The sequence below is a fragment of the Homarus americanus genome, unplaced genomic scaffold, assembly GCF_018991925.1.
Source record: "Homarus americanus isolate GMGI-L3 unplaced genomic scaffold, GMGI_Hamer_2.0 scaffold50281, whole genome shotgun sequence".
In the NCBI taxonomy this organism is placed as follows: Eukaryota; Metazoa; Arthropoda; class Malacostraca; order Decapoda; family Nephropidae; genus Homarus; species Homarus americanus.
Genome location: NW_024742338.1, coordinates 4892285 through 4911571, shown reverse-complemented (window position 1 = coordinate 4911571; position 19287 = coordinate 4892285). Strand labels below are relative to the sequence as shown.

The 19287-nt window shown below is 40.5% G+C and overlaps 1 protein-coding gene across 1 annotated transcript; it reads left to right on the top strand.

Moving 5' to 3' along the window:
• Positions 1–9544: 9544 nt before the first annotated feature.
• On the top strand, positions 9545–18471 carry LOC121876878 (probable molt-inhibiting hormone). Its single transcript, XM_042382405.1, has 4 exons — positions 9545–9699; positions 15200–15259; positions 15467–15636; positions 17156–18471. The coding sequence occupies exons 1-4, from the start codon at positions 9685–9687 to the stop codon at positions 17268–17270; spliced, it is 360 nt and encodes a 119-aa protein (XP_042238339.1). The 5' UTR covers positions 9545–9684; the 3' UTR covers positions 17271–18471.
• Positions 18472–19287: the final 816 nt, after the last annotated feature.

Here is a 19287-nt window from a genome sequence, read left to right as displayed (position 1 = left end):
CTTGATGTTGTATAGGATGATGACTATTACTGTGGTTGTATATGATGATGACTATTACTGTGGTTGTATATAATGATGACTATTACTGTGGTTGTATATGATGATGACTATTACTGTGGTTGTATATGATGATGACTATTACTGTGGTTGTATATGATGATGACTATTACTGTGGTTGTATATGATGATGACTATTACTGTGGTTGTATATGATGATGACTATCACTGTGGTTGTATATGATGATGACTATTACTGTGGTTGTATAGGACGATGACTATTACTGTGGTTGTATATGATGATGACTATTACTGTGGTTGTATATGATAATGACTATTACTGTGGTTGTATATGATGATGATTATTACTGTGGTTGTATAAGACGATGACTATTACTGTGGTTGTATATGATGATGACTATTACTGTGGTTGTATATGATGATGACTATTACTGTGGTTGTATATGATGATGACTATTACTGTGGTTGTATTTGATGATGACTATTACTGTGGTTGTATAGGACGATGACTATTACTGTGGTTGTATATGATGATGACTATTACTGTGGTTGTATATGATGATGACTATTACTGTGGTTGTATAGGACGATGACTATTACTGTGGTTGTATATGATGATGACTATTACTGTGGTTGTATATGATGATGACTATTACTGTGGTTGTATATGATGATGACTATTACTGTGGTTGTATATGATGATGACTATTATTGTGGTTGTATATGATGATGACTATTACTGTGGTTGTATATGATGATGACTATTACTGTGGCTGTATAGGACGATGACTATTACTGTGGTTGTATATGATGATGACTATTACTGTGGTTGTATATGATGATGACTATTACTGTGGTTGTATATGATGATGACTATTACTGTGGTTGTATTTGATGATGACTATCACTGTGGTTGTATATGATGATGACTATTACTGTGGTTGTATATGACGATGACTATTACTGTGGTTGTATATGATGATGACTATTACTGTGGTTGTATATGATGATGACTATTACTGTGGTTGTATATGATGATGACGTGGTTGTATATGATGATGACTATTACTGTGGTTGTATATAATGACTGTGGTTGTATATGATGATGACTATTACTGTGGCTGTATACTGTGGTTGTATGATGACTATTACTGTGGTGTATATGATGATGACTATTACTGTGGTTGTATATGATGATGACTATTACTGTGGTTGTATTTGATGATGACTATCACTGTGGTTGTATATGATGATGACTATTACTGTGGTTGTATAGGACGATGACTATTACTGTGGTTGTATATGATGATGACTATTACTGTGGTTGTATATGATGATGACTATTACTGTGGTTGTATATGATGATGATGTTTATTACTGTGGTTGTATAGGACGATGACTATTACTGTGGTTGTATATGATGATGACTGTTACTGTGGTTGTATATGATGATGACTATTACTGTGGTTGTATATGATGATGACTATTACTGTGGTTGTATTTGATGATGACTATCACTGTGGTTGTATATGATGATGACTGTGGTTGTATAGGACGATGACTATTACTGTGGTTGTATATGATGATGACTATTACTGTGGTTGTATATGATGATGACTATTACTGTGGTTGTATAGGACGATGACTATTACTGTGGTTGTATATGATGATGACTATTACTGTGGTTGTATATGATGATGACTATTACTGTGGTTGTATATGATGATGACTATTACTGTGGTTGTATATGATGATGACTATTACTGTGGTTGTATATGATGATGACTATTACTGTGGTTGTATATGATGACTATTACTGTGGTTGTATATGATGATGACTATTACTGTGGTTGTATATGATGATGACTATTACTGTGGTTGTATATGATGATGACTATTACTGTGGTTGTATATGATGATGACTATTACTGTGGTTGTATATGATGATGACTATTACTGTGGTTGTATATGATGATGACTATTACTTTTGTTGTATATGATGATGACTATTACTGTGGTTGTATAGGACGATGACTATTACTGTGGTTGTATATGATGATGACTATTACTGTGGTTGTATATGATGATGACTATTACTGTGGTTGTATATGATGATGACCATTACTGTGGTTGTATTTGATGATGACTATCACTGTGGTTGTATATGATGATGACTATTACTGTGGTTGTATAGGATGATGACTATTACTGTGGTTGTATGTGTGGTTGTATATGATGATGACTATTACTGTGGTTGTAAAGGACGATGACTATTACTGTGGTTGTATATGATGATGACTATTACTGTGGTTGTATAAGATGACTATTACTGTGGTTGTATATGATGATGACTATTACTGTGGTTGTATATGATGATGACTATTACTGTGGTTGTATATGATGATGACTATTACTGTGGTTGTATAGGACGATGACTATTACTGTGGTTGTATATGATGATGACTATTACTGTGGTTGTATATGATGATGACTATTACTGTGGTTGTATATGATGATGACTATTACTGTGGTTGTATAGGATGATGACTATTACTGTGGTTGTATATGATGATGACTATTACTGTGGTTGTATATGATGATGACTATTACTGTGGTTGTATTTGATGATGACTATTACTGTGGTTGTATATGATGATGACTATTACTGTGGTTGTATATGATGATGACTATTACACTGATGGTTTGTATGATGACTATCACTGTGGTTTGTATATGATGATGACTATTACTGTGGTTGTATATGATGATGACTATTACTGTGGTTTTATTTGATGATGACTATTACTGTGGTTGTATATGATGATGACTATTACTGTGGTTGTATTGGATGATGACTATTACTGTGGTTGTATATGATGATGACTTTTACTGTGGTTGTATTTGATGATGACTATTATTGTGGTTGTATATGATGATGACTATTACTGTTGTTGTATATGATGATGACTATAACTGTGGTTGTATATGATGATGACTATTACTGTGGTTGTATATGATGATGACCATTACTGTGGTTGTATATGATGATGACTATTACTGTGGTTGTATATGATGATGACTATCACTGTGGTTGTATATGATGATGACTATTACTGTGGTTGTATATGATGATGACTATTACTGTGGTTGTATATGATGATGACTATTACTGTGGTTGTATATGATGATGACTATCACTGTGGTTGTATATGATGATGACTATCACTGTGGTTGTATATGATGACGACTATTACTGTGGTTGTATATGATGATGACTATCACTGTGGTTGTATATGATGATTATTATTACTGTGGTTGTATATGATGATTATTATTACTGTGGTTTGGCCCATAATTTATGAATTATTATCGTTGATGTAATAGTGCAATTATTAACTTTGTAACGCACTTAAAAGACCTTCCTTGTTGAAGCCCAGTGATAACGAAATACACCCATGTTAAAAGTCAATATTTTATTTACAAAATGACCAAACAGTCGCCCAACAAGGTGTGTCAACTAAATTACTTTGGGTCATGACAGAATATGTTTACTGCCCGAGAGTTCTCTTGTACAATTAACATTCTGGACCGTTATTAGAGAACATAGTATCTGTTATTACCGATGATGGCCGGGATTTAAATTTGGTGTATTTGTACTTTGTCACTTACGTCAAGTCTTATTTCCGTGGGCAATATCACAAATGAACTTTCTTTCTTTCTTTTATCCTCCTTACCACTGATCAGCTCCTTAGCCGCTTGGGCGGTCGATCACGTCTCTGTTACTCACTGTTGGCAAGTATTGGACATGAAAGGACTCCTGAATTTATCGGAACCTGTTCCAGTGTTGGTCAAGTCTGGTTTTGAAACCGCTCACACTTAGTACCGCCACAACACTTTCTGGCAGATTGTTCCAAGAGTTCACAATTCTCACTCTGAAAAAGTTTGCCCTCACAATTTTCTGGACTTGTGGCTACTTCAACATTGAGCTGTGACCACTTGTGGGGCGGGCGTCCGCCGGCTCCAGGTATGGACATTCGACTGAGCAGTGACTTTTAAGATATTTACACACTTCAATTAGGTCACCCCTTGCCTCTCTGTGGTATAAGCTAGGCAGTTGCAGGCGCTCTAATCTCTCTGGGTGTCTGAGGTGTTGTAGTGTAGGCAACAGTCTGGTAGTCCTCGTCTGGAGATTTTCAATTAACTGACAGTCGCTGGCATTGCTATTTAACCCGATATCCATACGTACTATTACTACATGTACATACGAGTATATCCGGGGATATGGGCGGCCACTTGCCCAGAAGGGCCCCGTAAAGACCCCAAATCCAGAACCCGTTTCCGTTCGGAGAATTTCGGCTGCATGAAAAGAAAAGGGACACTTGTGGGCCTCTCCTTTGTTTACATATGGGCCCCATTACATGATCCGTCGCTTGTCGCGATCTTTAAGAGTGAAGTGCTTCCTCGTCTGCAGTACTGTAACCCCGTCTGGTCCCCGAGGTATACTAGAGACTGTCAATGGATTGAAATGTCCAAAGGAGGGCCACCAGACTGGTGCCTGTTCTATGGAACCTCAGTTACCCAGAGAGATTAGAAAGCCTGCAACTACCTATAGCCTATACTGAGAGTTGTGAACTCTTGGCACAATCTACCAGAAAGTGTTGTGACGGCACCGAATGTGAGCTCTTTCAAGACCAGACTTGACCAACACTGGAGCAGGTTCAGGTACATTCGGGAGCCGGTGCATGCCCAGTACTTGCCAACAGGGCGTAACAAAGACATGACCGATCGCCCAAGCGACTAACGAGCCGATCATTTGGTGAAGAGGACAAAAGAAAAAGAAAAGTAACAGAGACGTGATCGATCGCCCAAGCGGCTAACGAGCCGATCTGTGGTGAAGAGGATAAAAGTAAAAAAATACTACAGACGGGCGAGGGGTGACCTAATTCGAAGTGTATAAACATCTCATGGGGCACTACTCGGTCGAATATACATACCTGGAGCTGGCGGACGTCCGCCCCACAAAGGGTCACAGCGCAAGGTTGAAGAAGACACGTCCAGAAAACTGAGGGCAATTTTTTTCGGAGTGAGAATTGTGAATTGGAACAATATGCCAGAGAGCGTTGTGGCGGCACCGAGTGTGAGCTCATTCAAGGCCAGACTTGACCAACACTGGAGCAGGTTCCGATATATTCAGGTGCCAGTGCATGTCCAGTATTTGCCAACAGTGTATCAGAGATATGACCGACCGCCCAAGCGGTTAACGAGCCGATCAGTGGCGAAGAGGATAAAAGTAAAAGTAAAAGTAAAATTTGAGTAGAATTGTAAACATATCCTTGTACAGTAAATATCTTAATGTGGAGTGCTAAGAGTGTGTCATGGGTTGCGTTAGGCTTGCCCACGCAACCAACTCCAAAGTTTGTTTTTCCAGAGATAAGACGCCAGGCGAGGCATAACTGGGACATGTATTTTTCAATTAGTGTATGTTAGCCAGCCTTTAGGGGGGTGGGCAGTGAAACAGTGTTGTACTGTTCATCGCTTCACACCCAAAAACCTCATTTAAGTAGTATCCCCTGAGCCATGGGTTAGTTAAGACGTCGTCTCCATCCTCTCCCTCCTGAAAGGTGGGGCGGGACACCACACCACACAGAGTCCTCCACCGCCACTCCGTCCTGTGAACCGTCGACGACACGAGACTAAGCGTGTTAACCTAGGTTGTTATCCCCGAGGAAATATCATGTGTGGATGCCTGGTTGCGACAAGAGCAATCCAGGCTGGCCTATCAAACCTACGGTAAATGGTTAATTAATTCACGCTTACAGAGTTGTCCTGCACGACACCCGTCTACAGTGACCGTGATCGACACGAGACTAAGTGTGTTAACCTAGGTTTGTTATCCCCGTGGAAATATCACGTGTGGAAGCCTGGTTGCGACAAAAGCAATCCAGGCTGGTCTATTGCACCTAAATGGTTAATTCAAGTCACGCTTACCAGTTCTCCTTGCCGCGATAACCGTCTACAGTGACTGTCAGTGACGAAAGACTATGTGTGGTAACCCAAGAGTACTTTTTGTTGTTATGGCCATGGAAAGAAGTTCTTGTGATGAAGCCTGGTTGTAACAAAAGCAATCCAGGCTGGCAGTAAATGTATCAATTGAAGAATTAGGGCTCTGTTAAGTCATACCTACAATAGAGTAATCACACTTGTTCCCAAGTTGATAATTACCTCTTTTAGAAGATTAATTTTGGTACAGCGTGAACGTGAGTGACTCATATATCCATGCAAATTGTAAATCATTGTATGGAAGCTTGACAAATAAATGTAAGTGCAATTATCTGCCCGTTTCTGTGATCCTATCTTATTATTACTAAAGGTAATGACTGATTGGTTATGACATAGTATAACCAATAACTTAGATGGATGTTGAAAATTAAATGAATTCATTAAATCATCATTTATCAAGTATAAATCATGGAATGTCGAGTGGTGGAGTGAACTTCTACGTAGATACACCATAATCTCCTGTAAGTAATCAGTGTGAAGGTATCGAACTCTACGGTAAGAGATAAGAAATACGACAAATTATTATCTTTATATAATATAATCCACTCATACTACCACCGATTCATACCAAAACCATGACAGAGTGTATGGCACAGGGTGCGTGACGCATGGTGTTCGAAGCTCTACTTCAGTATGTGTGATAAACACACACACACGGACAAGGAAACAAATATGAGATTGTGAAAACAGAGAAGGGATTCGTATTCATAGTGCAATGGCGGAGCTAAAATTATACGCAAATTCGTAAAAACATGCGTAAGAAATTCAGGGCTACCTTCGTTTCAGCTTCCAGCACGCAGACTAAATATCACCTCAATTATTCTGCTCCATATAGCTTTAATGGTGCATCATTATCATGTTTTGAGACGCGAGGCGCCGCATTACGGAGGAGGGCGCCTTGCTGAGATAAACTGGTGCACGCTGCCTGGCCCGCAGGGTGCCACCTATCTTCCTCTAAACTCTACCGTCTTCTTTTGCGGACTTTCTATTTCTCAGAAACTCTTTTCATGCCGCCTCTCTCCAGTGCCGGCACCGAGGAGAGGAGAGGAGAGGAGAGGAGTGGTGGATCATGTACCACCTCTAGAACTTGACGAGAAAAGTGGTGGTGATGTTCCATCTCTCTTCTGTGTCTTTCCATTTTTTATTTCTGTCAAAGTTTGTAGGCCATTAACAGTTTGTTCTGTTTCCCGCCAACATGTCGCCGTCACACACCCACCGCATTCATGTTACAGTGTACCAAGTAACTCACGTGGATGTGGCGACACGTGTCATCACGAGCCGGGTGATGATGGATAAGGATATCTTTCAAAGGAATCCAGGAAATTTTAAGGGATGTTACCCAATAGAGAAGTCAGCAGCAGATGGTTAAACTTGCTTTCGTAGGCACTGGTTCTTTAAAACCAAACATATCAGTGAAGATCCTATAAAAAAATAGTCTGAAATAACCTTCATGACGACCTTCTGGAAAACAACGGGATATGCCTAAGTGACTTGGAAGCACATGAATTTACCCTGATGACATTCATAAATAAATAAATTAACACACACACACACACATAAGATACACAATTCTCCACAGCGGGACACCTGCCATCCACTCTTCCTCCCACCCAGGAGGAGGCGAGCGCCATGTTAACAATGTCATCTCGGACCACACCCTACAAACCACAAGGGATACAGTAAACGAGGCAGCTGCAAAGAATGGAGGGGGCCCGAGTCAATACCAAGACCAGAAATATTACAGAGGACAATTTCCAGCTTGAAAGGCATGTACACTAATACTGACACGTTCCTCGACAAGAGAGCGGAGTTTGAGTTGAGTTGTTAAATCTTGGAACAATCTACCAGAAAGTGTTGTGTCGGCACCGAGCGTGAGATCTTTCAAGACCAGACTTGACCAACACTGGAGCAGGTTCAGGTACATTCAGGAGCCGGTGCATGCCAGTATTTGCCAACAGTGCGTAACAGAGAAGTGACCGATCGCCCAAGCGGCTAACGATCCGATCAGTGGTGGAGGATAAAAGTAAAGTAAATTGAAGAGCAGACTTGACCAACACTGGAGCAAGTTCCGATATATTCAGGAGCCAGTGCAGGCCCAGTATCTGCCAACAGTGTGTATCAGAGACGTGACCGACCGCCCAAACGTTATAGGATTATCTAACAACGAACTTTGTAAGGACTTGGGATATGAGCCAGCAGGGCACTAGAGGGAGTGAACACAATTTTATGGCACCTGGTGTCCGTGGTCAAGCGAAAAACTTGTTTCTTTGCAGTTATAAAGGATTGGAATAAGTTACCTGGCCAGATTATAGTCAGTAATGTGATCATATAATTCAAAGCAACAATTAAAACATACCCTGTATGTAACCGATAAAGCTACAGCACGAGAAAAGAATGAGTTTGTTATTAATCATAAACTGTTGTATTGTTGAAGTGATCCATCAGCCTCGGATAGTCCAAGAGCAATTTAATTATGTAATATTTATAACCAAACATTCACTTTTATTCCTCAAGATTTTTTTTTTTACTTTATTTCCCTAATGGGCACCCAAATTAGAGGTGGCCCTGTCGAAGGAAGCCAGTGGCCTGTATAGGATCCCTCCATTGTTCTTGGTAATCTCAAGGGCTATTTTGAAGCCTATACTCTTCTCGGTTCCAAACCTTAAGCTGGTAGCCTGTTCCACAGATCTTCCAGCCTCTATGTGAAGAAGTATTTCCTTATATTCGTTCTACATGATATCTTGACAAGCTTGAAATTATGTCTCCTCGTGTTGGTGGTGCGTGACATCACGGTATAAAGGCTGGGCCTAAGGGGCCATAGACCCCACCCCCCTTTCCGTGAAAGAGAGATTAGAACGCCTGCAATTTCAGTTGCTATCAAACAGGGAGATACTTGCCAATAGTGCGTAACAGTAACATGATCGACCACCTAGGCGGCTAACAGACCTATCAGTGGCGAAGAGGATAAAGTAAAGTAAACTGTTAATGCAAGGAAAAAAAAAGATGAGTTTGGTATTCTCTCACAACGGTCTTTTCTGGACGTTGTACTCGATCGTTGAAAAACGAAGACGGCGTATAAAACAACTGTATCTGGAAAACCTAGTTTTTTCATAAATTGACCAGCATGTAATCAGAAAGTCCATGTAAATTAATATGTATTCATGATTCATTATAACTTGTGGTCGATATAAAAAGGCTTGGTGGTTATGGTGGTAGAGCCGCGAAGCAGTAATTACGACTCACTTTGTCAAAAGTGATCAACTTATTCAGGAACATATTAACTTGGAATCTGGATTCTAATCATGTGGCTAATCAGTCATAATGTGGGCCCACGTGTGTGGTGGGTGGTATCGTCTGCCACACCCCGCGGTGAAAATCGCCTTTGATGAGCATGGATTGAACCAAGCTGATGGGCTCCTTCCAGATATTAGAGGCATCATAGCCTGCGTCTTGGTAGTGAGGGGCTTGAGACGCTCAGAAGAGGGTGTACGTTGAGTCAAGTAAGATTCAGACTTCATTTCAGAATAAGAAACCACAAGCCACTCACAGCGTCAATCAAGAATCACATACCTGGCCAATCAAGAGTTTCTTACGAGTTTTCACGATATGTTGGTCTTCCAGGTGAGTACTGTACTAAGGTATTGGGTTCCAACATGAGGTTCGATCTCCCGGTTACCAGTTAGCATCGAGGGCAGAGCCAGCTATTTCAATACTCAATATTTCGTGATTTATTCGTCAGTCAGGAAAGCACATTTTTAGAGATGAAAACAAATGTTATATCTGAATGCTCTAAACCTTCTCGTGTAATGCGCGTCTAAAATTCGATATAACGTAATATCAATAATTCATTTAAACCCTAAAAATTTCTTGCCATTTTAATGGTAGTTAACATTTTAGTTTAGTGGAAAACTCAATTTTCTATTTAACTGCGACATCTTTAAATGCGACTATTGCGTTCATCCCTTCAGTAACAGAAGCAAATAAACATTTTCGCTGCAGACCCCTGGAGAAATTAATCATTCGATATTTGTATGTTTTGTTTTGTTTTTACTTTTATCCTCTTCGTCACTGATCGCCTCGTTACCCGCTTGGGCGGTCGGTCACATCTCTGTTACGCACTGTTGGCAAGTACCGGCTCCTGAATGTATCTGAACCCGCTCCAGTGTTGGTCAAGTCTTGTCTTGAAAGAGCTCACACTCGGTGCCGTCACAACATGTTCTGGTAGAATGTTCCAAGAGTTCACAACTCTCACTCCGAAAAAGTTTGCCCTCACAGTTTTCTAGACTTGCGGCTTCTTCAATCTTGAGCTGTGACCCCTTGTGGGGCGAACGTCCGCCAGCTCCAAGTAAGGACACTCGACTGAGTAGTGCCCATTGAGATGCTTATACACCTCAATTAGGTCACCCCTTGCCCGTCTGTAGTATAAGCTAGGCAAGTTTATGAGTTCCAATCTCTCAGGGTAGCTGAGGTGCCGAAGGGCAGGCACCAGTCTGGTGGCCCTCCTTTGAACATTTTCAACCAACTGACAAGTCCTTAGCATATCTCGGGGACCAGACGGGGTGACAGTACTCCAGATGGGGAAGCCCTTCACTCTTGGAGATCGTTACGAGGGACGGACCGTCTAGATATCTGAACGACCTCCTTATAAGACCCAATAATTTATTTGCCTCATTTACCTTCTTCTCGCAATGGCCCGAGAACTTCAGCTCATTGTCAACGTACACACCTAGGTCCTTCTCACATTCAGTCTCAAACAGTGCAGTTTCTTCATCCCGTTGGGACATATGATACGTCTCCTTATCGTTGGTACGCCCCAGGTGCATCCTCTTACACTTCGTGATATTGAGTCTCAGCAGCCATTTCTTCGACCATTCTTGGAGCCCACAGAGGTCCTTCTTCAGCTCTTCAAAGTCCGCTAGGTTCTTGATTTCCCGAAATAACTTGGCGTCATCGGCAAACATTTATATGGAGGAGTGTTCAACGTCAGGCATATCATTGACTGAGTAGTGCCCTTTGAGATGTTTATATACCTCAATTAGGTTTCCCCTCTTGCCCGTCTGTAGTATAAGCTAGGCAATTGCAGGCGCTCTAATCTCTCAGGGTAGCAGAGGTGTAAAATTAAATTAAAGGGAGGGGACTTACTTATTGTCGGGTGTATCTACAGATTCCTAAACTGTAGCCTACCAAACCAAAGGAACTTAAGAGACTTGATAGACAACGCAGCGATGCTCAACCCTAGCCATCTCCTTATCATGGGGGACTAACTATGGCGACATCGACTGGAGAAACGAGTTCACCCCAAATGACTCGAATAACCCTGCAACTCTTTTTGTAGAAACTCAGAGTTAATTTTCTGTTCCAACATGTTAAAGACCCGACACATTACAGAGGGGAGCAAACACCCAAGCAACTAGACCTCATCATAACAAACGAAGAGGGTATGGTGGCCAAACTGGAACATCTAGCCCCAGTTGGCACCAATCACCATGTAGTGTTGTGATTCCGATTTAACCGTTACCTCGTTCATGATAAAGCCAGGCCAAGGTGCAAATATTACAAGGGAAATTACGACGGGATGAGGGAAGAGATGAGGGGCATCCACTGGCCTAACTCAATAAGGCACAAGAACGCAGACACTATGCTGAATATCATAACTAGTAAAGTGACCCATTTGATCGATAAATATATACCCACACAGGGCCAGGGGGCAGCAGCGCACCCTCCACCCGCTCTAACCCCCACCCGGGAGGCGGTACCAGCTCCGCCTACCGGACAGGAGGAGGCGAGCGCCGTGTAAACAATGACATTTCTAACCACACCCTGCAAAATACAGTGTACTTAGCAAATGCTGCAGCTTCTGAGAATGGGGGGGGAGGGGAGCGGGGTTACTACTAAGAGCAGAGACGTCACCGAGAACAAATTCTGGCTTGAATTTCATGTGCACTAATACTGACACGTTTCTCGATAAGAGAGAGGAGTTTGAAACACTACTAAGAGTACACCAACCAGATATCGTAGGAGTTGTAGAACTGTTGTACAAGAACAGGAGAATCGACCCAGAGGAATGTGAGTTCAGTATTGCTGGATATGACTCATTTATGAACCTTTCTCAAGAAACTTGCAAGAGGGGTGTGGTTATCTATGCTAGGCAAGACCTTAGAGCCAGCCAGGCGAGGGTACAGGGAGAGGATGTTTTTGAAGAGTTCAAGTTGGTGTAAAATTAAATTAGAGGGAGGGGACTTACTTATCGTCGGGTGTATCTACAGATCCCCAAACTGTGGCCCACTAAATCAAAGGAACTTAAGAACCTTAATAAACAACGCGGCAATGCTCAACCCTAGCCACCTCCTTATCATGGGGGACTTTAACTATGGCGACATCGACTGGAGAAACGAGTCCACCCCAAATGACTTAAATAACCCTGCTACTCTTTTTGTAGAAGCTCTGAGAGATAATTTTCTGTTCCAACATGTTAGAGACCCGACACATTACAGAGGGGAGCAAACACCCAAGCCACTTGACCTCTTCATAACAAACGAGGAGGGTATGGTGGCCAAACTGGAACACCTTGCCCCAGTTGGCACCAATCACCATATAGTGTTGTCATTCAGATTTAACCGTTACCTAGTTCAGGATAAGGCCAGGCCAAGGTGCAAATATTACAAGGGAAATTACAATGGGATGAGGAAAGAGATGAGTGGTATCAACTGGCCTGACTCATTAAGGTACAAGAACGCGGACACTACGCTGAATATCATAACTATTAAAGTGACCCATTTGATAGATAAATATATACCCAAGACCAAACCCAGTGCTTCTAGGAATACGAGGGCATCCCTACACATGAACCATGCGGCGGTCGACAAAATTAAGAAGAAAACCCAGAAATTCAAGACTTGGGTTGGGTCAAACGATGAGCAAGACAGGAGGATGTATGCAAGAGCCAGAAACCAAGCAAAGATAGAGTGTAGGAGGGCTGAAAAGGAGTTCCAGAGGCTGGTTGCAAGCGAGGTCAAGTCAAACCCAAAGGCGTTTTACCGGTATGCAAAGTCGAAATTGAAAATGCGAGTAGGAGTATCAGACCTGAGATTGTGGATGGTAGTTATGCAGATTCTGACCAGGATAAAGCCGAGGCATTGAACAGCTTCTTTTCCTCAGTGTTCACAAGAGAGGATGCAACTAACCTTCCTGCGTTTGAGGAGAGACGGTTCGACACAGCACTGACCCACATTGTGTTCACAGAAGAGGGTATTAGAAATAAACTGTCCAGGCCAACGGTCCATAAGAGTCCCGGCCCTGACATGGTGCATCCTAGAGTGCTAAGAGAGTTGTGCAACGAGCTTGCAGAGCCCCTGAAGATCCTGTTTTGTAAATGCCTGGATTAACAAATGGTCCCCAGTGAATGGAAAGTGGCTTATGCGAGTCCTATCTTCAAGAAGGGCGATCGGCACTCCACGAACAACTATAGACCAGTGAGCCTGACCAGCATAATATGTAAGGTACTTGAGAGTATTATCAGAGATGCCGCAATGGAACATCTAATACGAAACAATCTTGTAAAGGATTGCCATCACGGTTTTATGCCGGGGCGCTCCTGCTTAACACACTTGCTCAAGGTATTGGATATTTGGACCCATATTCTGGAAAGGAGTGGTAATATCAACAATATTTACCTAGATTTTGCCAAGGCTTTCGACAGTGTACCCCATGAAAGGCTGAAAATCAAACTGGAAGGGTACGGAATTCGGGGAAATGTCCTTGCATGGATAGAAGACTTTCTACATGACCGCAAGCAGTGTGTGGTGATTAATGGCACGAAATCATCATCCGTACCTGTCACAAATGGGATACCACAGGGCAGTGTATGGGGCCCGCTGTTGTTTGTTTGTTTGTTTCATAAATGACATGCCTGACGTTGTACACTCCTCCATACAAATGTTTGCCGATGACGCTAAGTTATTTCTGGAAATTAAGAACCAAGCTGACTGTAAAGAGCTGCAGAAGGACCTCCGTGGGCTCCAGGAATGGTCAAAGGAATGGCTGCTGAGATTCAATGTCACGAAGAGTAACGGGATGCACAAGGGGCATACCAACGGTAAGGAGGCATATCGCATGTCCCAACGGGATGAAGAAACTGCACTAGTTGAGACTGAATGTGAGAAGGACCTAGGTGTGTATGTTGACAATGAGCTGAAGTTCTCGGGCCATTGTACGAAGAAGGTAAGCCAGGCAAATAAATTATTGGGTCTTATAAGAAGGTCATTCAGATATCTAGACGGTCCGTCCCTCGTAAAGATCTTCAAGAGTGAAGTGCTTCCCCATCTGGAGTACTGTCACCCCGTCTGGTCCCCGAGATATGCTAGGGACTGTCAGTTGGTTGAAAATGTTCAAAGGAGGGCCACCAGACTGGTGCCTGCACTTCGGCACCTCAGCTACCCTGAGAGATTGGAGTGCCTGAACTTGCCTAGCTTATATTACAGACGGGCAAGGGGTGACTTAGTTGAGGTGTATAAGCACCTCAAGGGGCACTACTCAGTCGAGTGTCCTTACTTGGAGCTGGCGGACGCTCGCCCCACAAGGGGTCACAGCTGAAGATTGAAGAAGCCGCAAGTCCAGAAAATTGTGAGGGCAAACTTTGTCGGAGTGAGGGTTGTAAACTCTTGGAACAATCTACCAGAGAGTGTTGTGACGGCACCGAGTGCGAGCTCTTTCAAGACAAGACTTGACCAACACTGGAGCGGATTCAAGTACATTCAGGAGCCGGTGCATGCCCAGTATTTGCCAACAGTGCGTGACAGAGACGTGACCGATCGCCCAAGCGGCTAACGAGCAGATCAGTGGCGAAGAGGATAAAAGTAATATAACTTTAATTTTTCTTTGGTGATCTCGGCATAATGCCAAAGATGTCTTGAACATACTTAGAATTCGACCAACCTGACAATAATTTTGGATATTACATAACTAAAAACCCTTCAGCTTATTCTCCCTTAGCTACAACCAGGTTCACAAAGCTACAGATTAAAGTTTCATTGAAATTAAAATTTTATTCAGATTTTCATAACATTAGGCATTTTGCATAAACAATATCTATCATTTTACTGACTTATGTTGTGTACGACAGGGGTCAGCGGTGGGCAGGGCATGCGTGTGGCTCCTCCTCCTGGCTGGACTGGTCTGTCCTGTGAGTATATTAACATCTAAAATTGTTGAGGGCAGAGGAGTCTATTGAATGTTGTTCTTCATATGTTTAGTAATACAGTAATCTTATTGTGTTACTAGTATTTCAGAATTGCACTAAGGTTATATATTATTATATGGGTTTTTAATGGCAAAAATGTACTTAAAAGGAACATATTATGTTATTAATTATTGATGTTGTCCTGTGTAGAATCATCAGGTGGCAGGGTATTTCTACAAGATTCGCTCAGGAACTCAGAAGGAGTTTGAGCTTATCAATTGTAAACAGTTTAACAAGACATACTACACTGAGCTCTCCCGCGTTTGTGACGACTGCCAAAACATATACCGCAAGTACTATAATGTCGGGGTTGACTGCAAGTGAGTATGCTAAAGCATTTTTTTAGCTTGTAGTTATGTCCCCTCTTGTTGGCGGTATTTGACATCACAAAGAAATGTCCCAGGTTCATGTTTTCCATCCCTTTCAGGATATTGAATGTTTCAATGAGATCTACTATTGTGCCTTGTCTGAAGGGTTGTTAGTCCTAATGCCCTCAGTCTGGGTAAAAAGTATTTTGATTTAGGGAGGCAGAGGAGAAAGCACACAACTTACTACTGTATATTACTGGAGTGTGAAAGACAATCAGCATTCTCAGGTGAATCACACTGCTTGGTTAGGCCAATCATGTCTCATGAGGATACATTACCTTACCCGCAATTGTTTGCTCCTTCACAGCTTGTCCATTTTTTTTATTTTTAAATTTACAGTAAACGTTACTTACAATAATATATGCAAATACACATGTACAGTTGGGGTCAAAAGTTTGCTCCCTTCCAAAGTAAAGCAGCATCAACCCCAAACGAGATACAACAGTTTGGGCAAGTCAGTTTGGAGGCTCTTTCCCATGGCTCAGTTTCACCACGGGGAGTGAACTTTTGTCCATGACTGTGTAGTTGTGCATCCCCAAAGTCACAGTGTGAGTTGGTAAAGACACCGCCACTACTAGCAGAGTAGTGTGAAAAGTGTACAGTACGTGTACTTCATAAATTTATTCTGAAGCTGTACATTCCGCTCTTATGTACAGTATCTGAATAAGGGTATAGTGGTGTGGAGGATGTAGTCATGGTGTTGGGGTTTGACAAATACCCTCTGTTGCCTGGGAGTGTTTTGCTGTTGTCTTGGGTTTGCCCTACGTTCTAATTTTTACTGGCCCTTACTGTATACTGCATCTGTAGTTCTGCTTTACTGTAAAATACAATAAAAGAAGTTGTAGGCCCGCTAACATTACATTTTCTCCCAGCTTCCTTCATGGTACATGTATATACACAGATTTTTCCATGGAAATTGAATTACAGTACAGTACAGTACTGTATTTTTGCTCATGATCCTTAATATCCAATGTGGTACAGTACAGTATAGTAAAAAGTAGCACAGTATAACCTAGTTGGTGTGTCATGGGGCAGTACATATAACTATTAAATTGCAAACTAGGAAACAATGGAAGTAAATGGTGTACTGTACTGTACTGAAAAAATGTGTATGTTCTATGTGGAGGGAATGGTGTGTTATTCTGCTGTTTTGTTTGTACATTAATTTCATTATCTTTATTTTGTAATACAGTTAACAAAATTGTTACAATATACGAAAAAAAATCACTTTTTCTAGCACAACTGACTTTAGTGACATCATTTATTTGAACAATTGTGCTTCAGTCTGGATTATAATTACAGTACAGTACTTACATAGAGATCCACATTTGACATAATGTAATCAGGATGATTGTTGAATGTTTGGGTTAAGACAATGTATTTAATTTGACAATCTGAATTATGACACACAGCTTACCTATGATTTATATTATGCTCTGCACTCACCTGATTTATATTTTCACTTTCTCAGAAAAGACTGCTTCGACAACGAATGGTTCCCAAAATGTGTGACATATATTGAACATGATCATCTTTTGGAGGAGTACAAGAAAATGAAAGAGTATCTCAATCTCAGAGACCTATAAACTTTTAACAAAAGGAAGGAAGCTGTTTTGGTAACCAAGCTGTTCAATTTCTTCAAATGCTAGTGAATACAATACTCATTTTCAGTGCTTGAGGGATGAGGTCTTATGGGATCTTTTATTCATTACATCTGTTTTGTGAGCATATTTTAAAATAAACTGCAGTTGTACTGTATTTTTATGGGTAGTCTTCAGACCAAGTCAACTTACATTATTGAATTGTAAAGTTAAGTAAAAACCAATGAGACAGTTGTATTATTTATGTTTTTCATGATGAAACAGAATTACATAACAAATTCAAAAGATTAACTTGAATAAGTTCATTGACTAGATATGACTTATTGTTGCTAAAATCTGAATTACACAAGTGTGTTCAGAGGAGAACCATCTCATATTCGTGTTGGACTAAACCCACAGTATCATACAATAACAAAGCCTATTTCTTAAATTATCTAAAAACTTGGAGATAAAATGTGACATCTTTTAATTATAGAAACTTTTATGCAAGAATACAATGTAATGAGAGTGAAAGACTGTACAGTACTGTATTATTATACAGTACTGTACTGTAGTAATAAATGCTGTACCTGTATTTTCTAACATTAATGTGAGTGACTATACGGCTGAAGACTTTATTCTAAATACCGTAGTCTTACAAAAGGACGTTATTCTACTGTGAATCTTCATAAAACTGAATTTATATTATTACGAACACCAATTTCACTCAGCACAATTGTTGACACAGGCTGTAGTCATAACTCTTATCCAAGAAAATATTTTAACCAGTGGTATATGATGCTGCATATTTTAGGTTAAAGCTTAACTCACGAGGTGACATTACAGGGAGTAACATAAATTTACCGTAGTTTCAAACTCACTTCTTTAACCAGGGTATTAATATAAATTTTGTTGAGAATGGTTTTAAGAATTATGTAAATTTTTTGTTTTTATATCTAACATGTGAGAACTTCGTCCTCTAATTATTGTATGCAAGTTTACCCTAGTCACATCAGGTATTTTTATCAAATAAACACTATGATGCATATACTGTATTAAAAGTTCATTCACATCTCAAGAACATGGCATGGCATAATGTTCAGTGTATAAATACTGTATCCACCTTCCCTTCAAATGAATTATGTAAAACATTTGCAACAGACTTGTGTTATTATATACATTATTAATGTAATAATGCACTGTAAGAGATTCCATTATTTATTGCATAAATAAAAATGCATTTGCAATATCTGTTTCATTATATAGTCTTCAAATATTTAACTTATTGAAATTTACTGGAAATAATAATTATACTGTACAGTACGTCCAACTTACATCAGGCAGGATTATGGGAAAACTTTCATCGTGGGCCTCCCACAGCAAGTGAGAGCAATCTCGTTCACAGGGCCGTCAAACGTTTAAAGTTACGTTCATAAAGAGTCAAGGTAGTGCAAGAGCTGCACCCGTTGGACACAGACAAGCGTGTTCCCTACTGCCGTTGGTTCAACAGGTTCACACACTTCGTGTTTTCTTCTTTCCTTGTGGTTATCAAACATACTTCGTGGTTTCTTCTTTCCTTGTGGTTATCAGCATATATATATATAAATACATGCATATATATCTTGATAAAATCACACGGGAAAAGGGAAACAACGGAGCACCGTTGTTTCCCTTTTCCCGTGTGATTTTATCAAGATTTATCTTATCCACGTTTTCATTGTGGATCTACATGAAAGATATATATATATATATATATATATATATATATATATATATATATATATATATATATATATATATATATATGTAATATTCAGAAATTTCAGAGTAATTTCAAATGCCCCGCCATTAGCGATACTGATCGTTCAAGGTCGTCTGAGGGAAGAGCGCATACAAATTACCCGGTCTGAATATAATTTACATTGCTGGAATTCTTATAATTTGATGATCATTTTGAATATAAACATCATATTTTTGCATTAGACATACAAATTTTAGATAAAAATTTTTCTCAAATTAACTA

Bases quoted from the DNA above. Each gene is read 5' to 3' on its own strand.
- LOC121876878 (XM_042382405.1), top strand. The intron at 15,260-15,466 runs GTGAGTATATTA...TGTCCTGTGTAG, and splicing joins TGGCTGGACTGGTCTGTCCT to AATCATCAGGTGGCAGGGTA. The intron at 15,637-17,155 runs GTGAGTATGCTA...TCACTTTCTCAG, and splicing joins AATGTCGGGGTTGACTGCAA to AAAAGACTGCTTCGACAACG.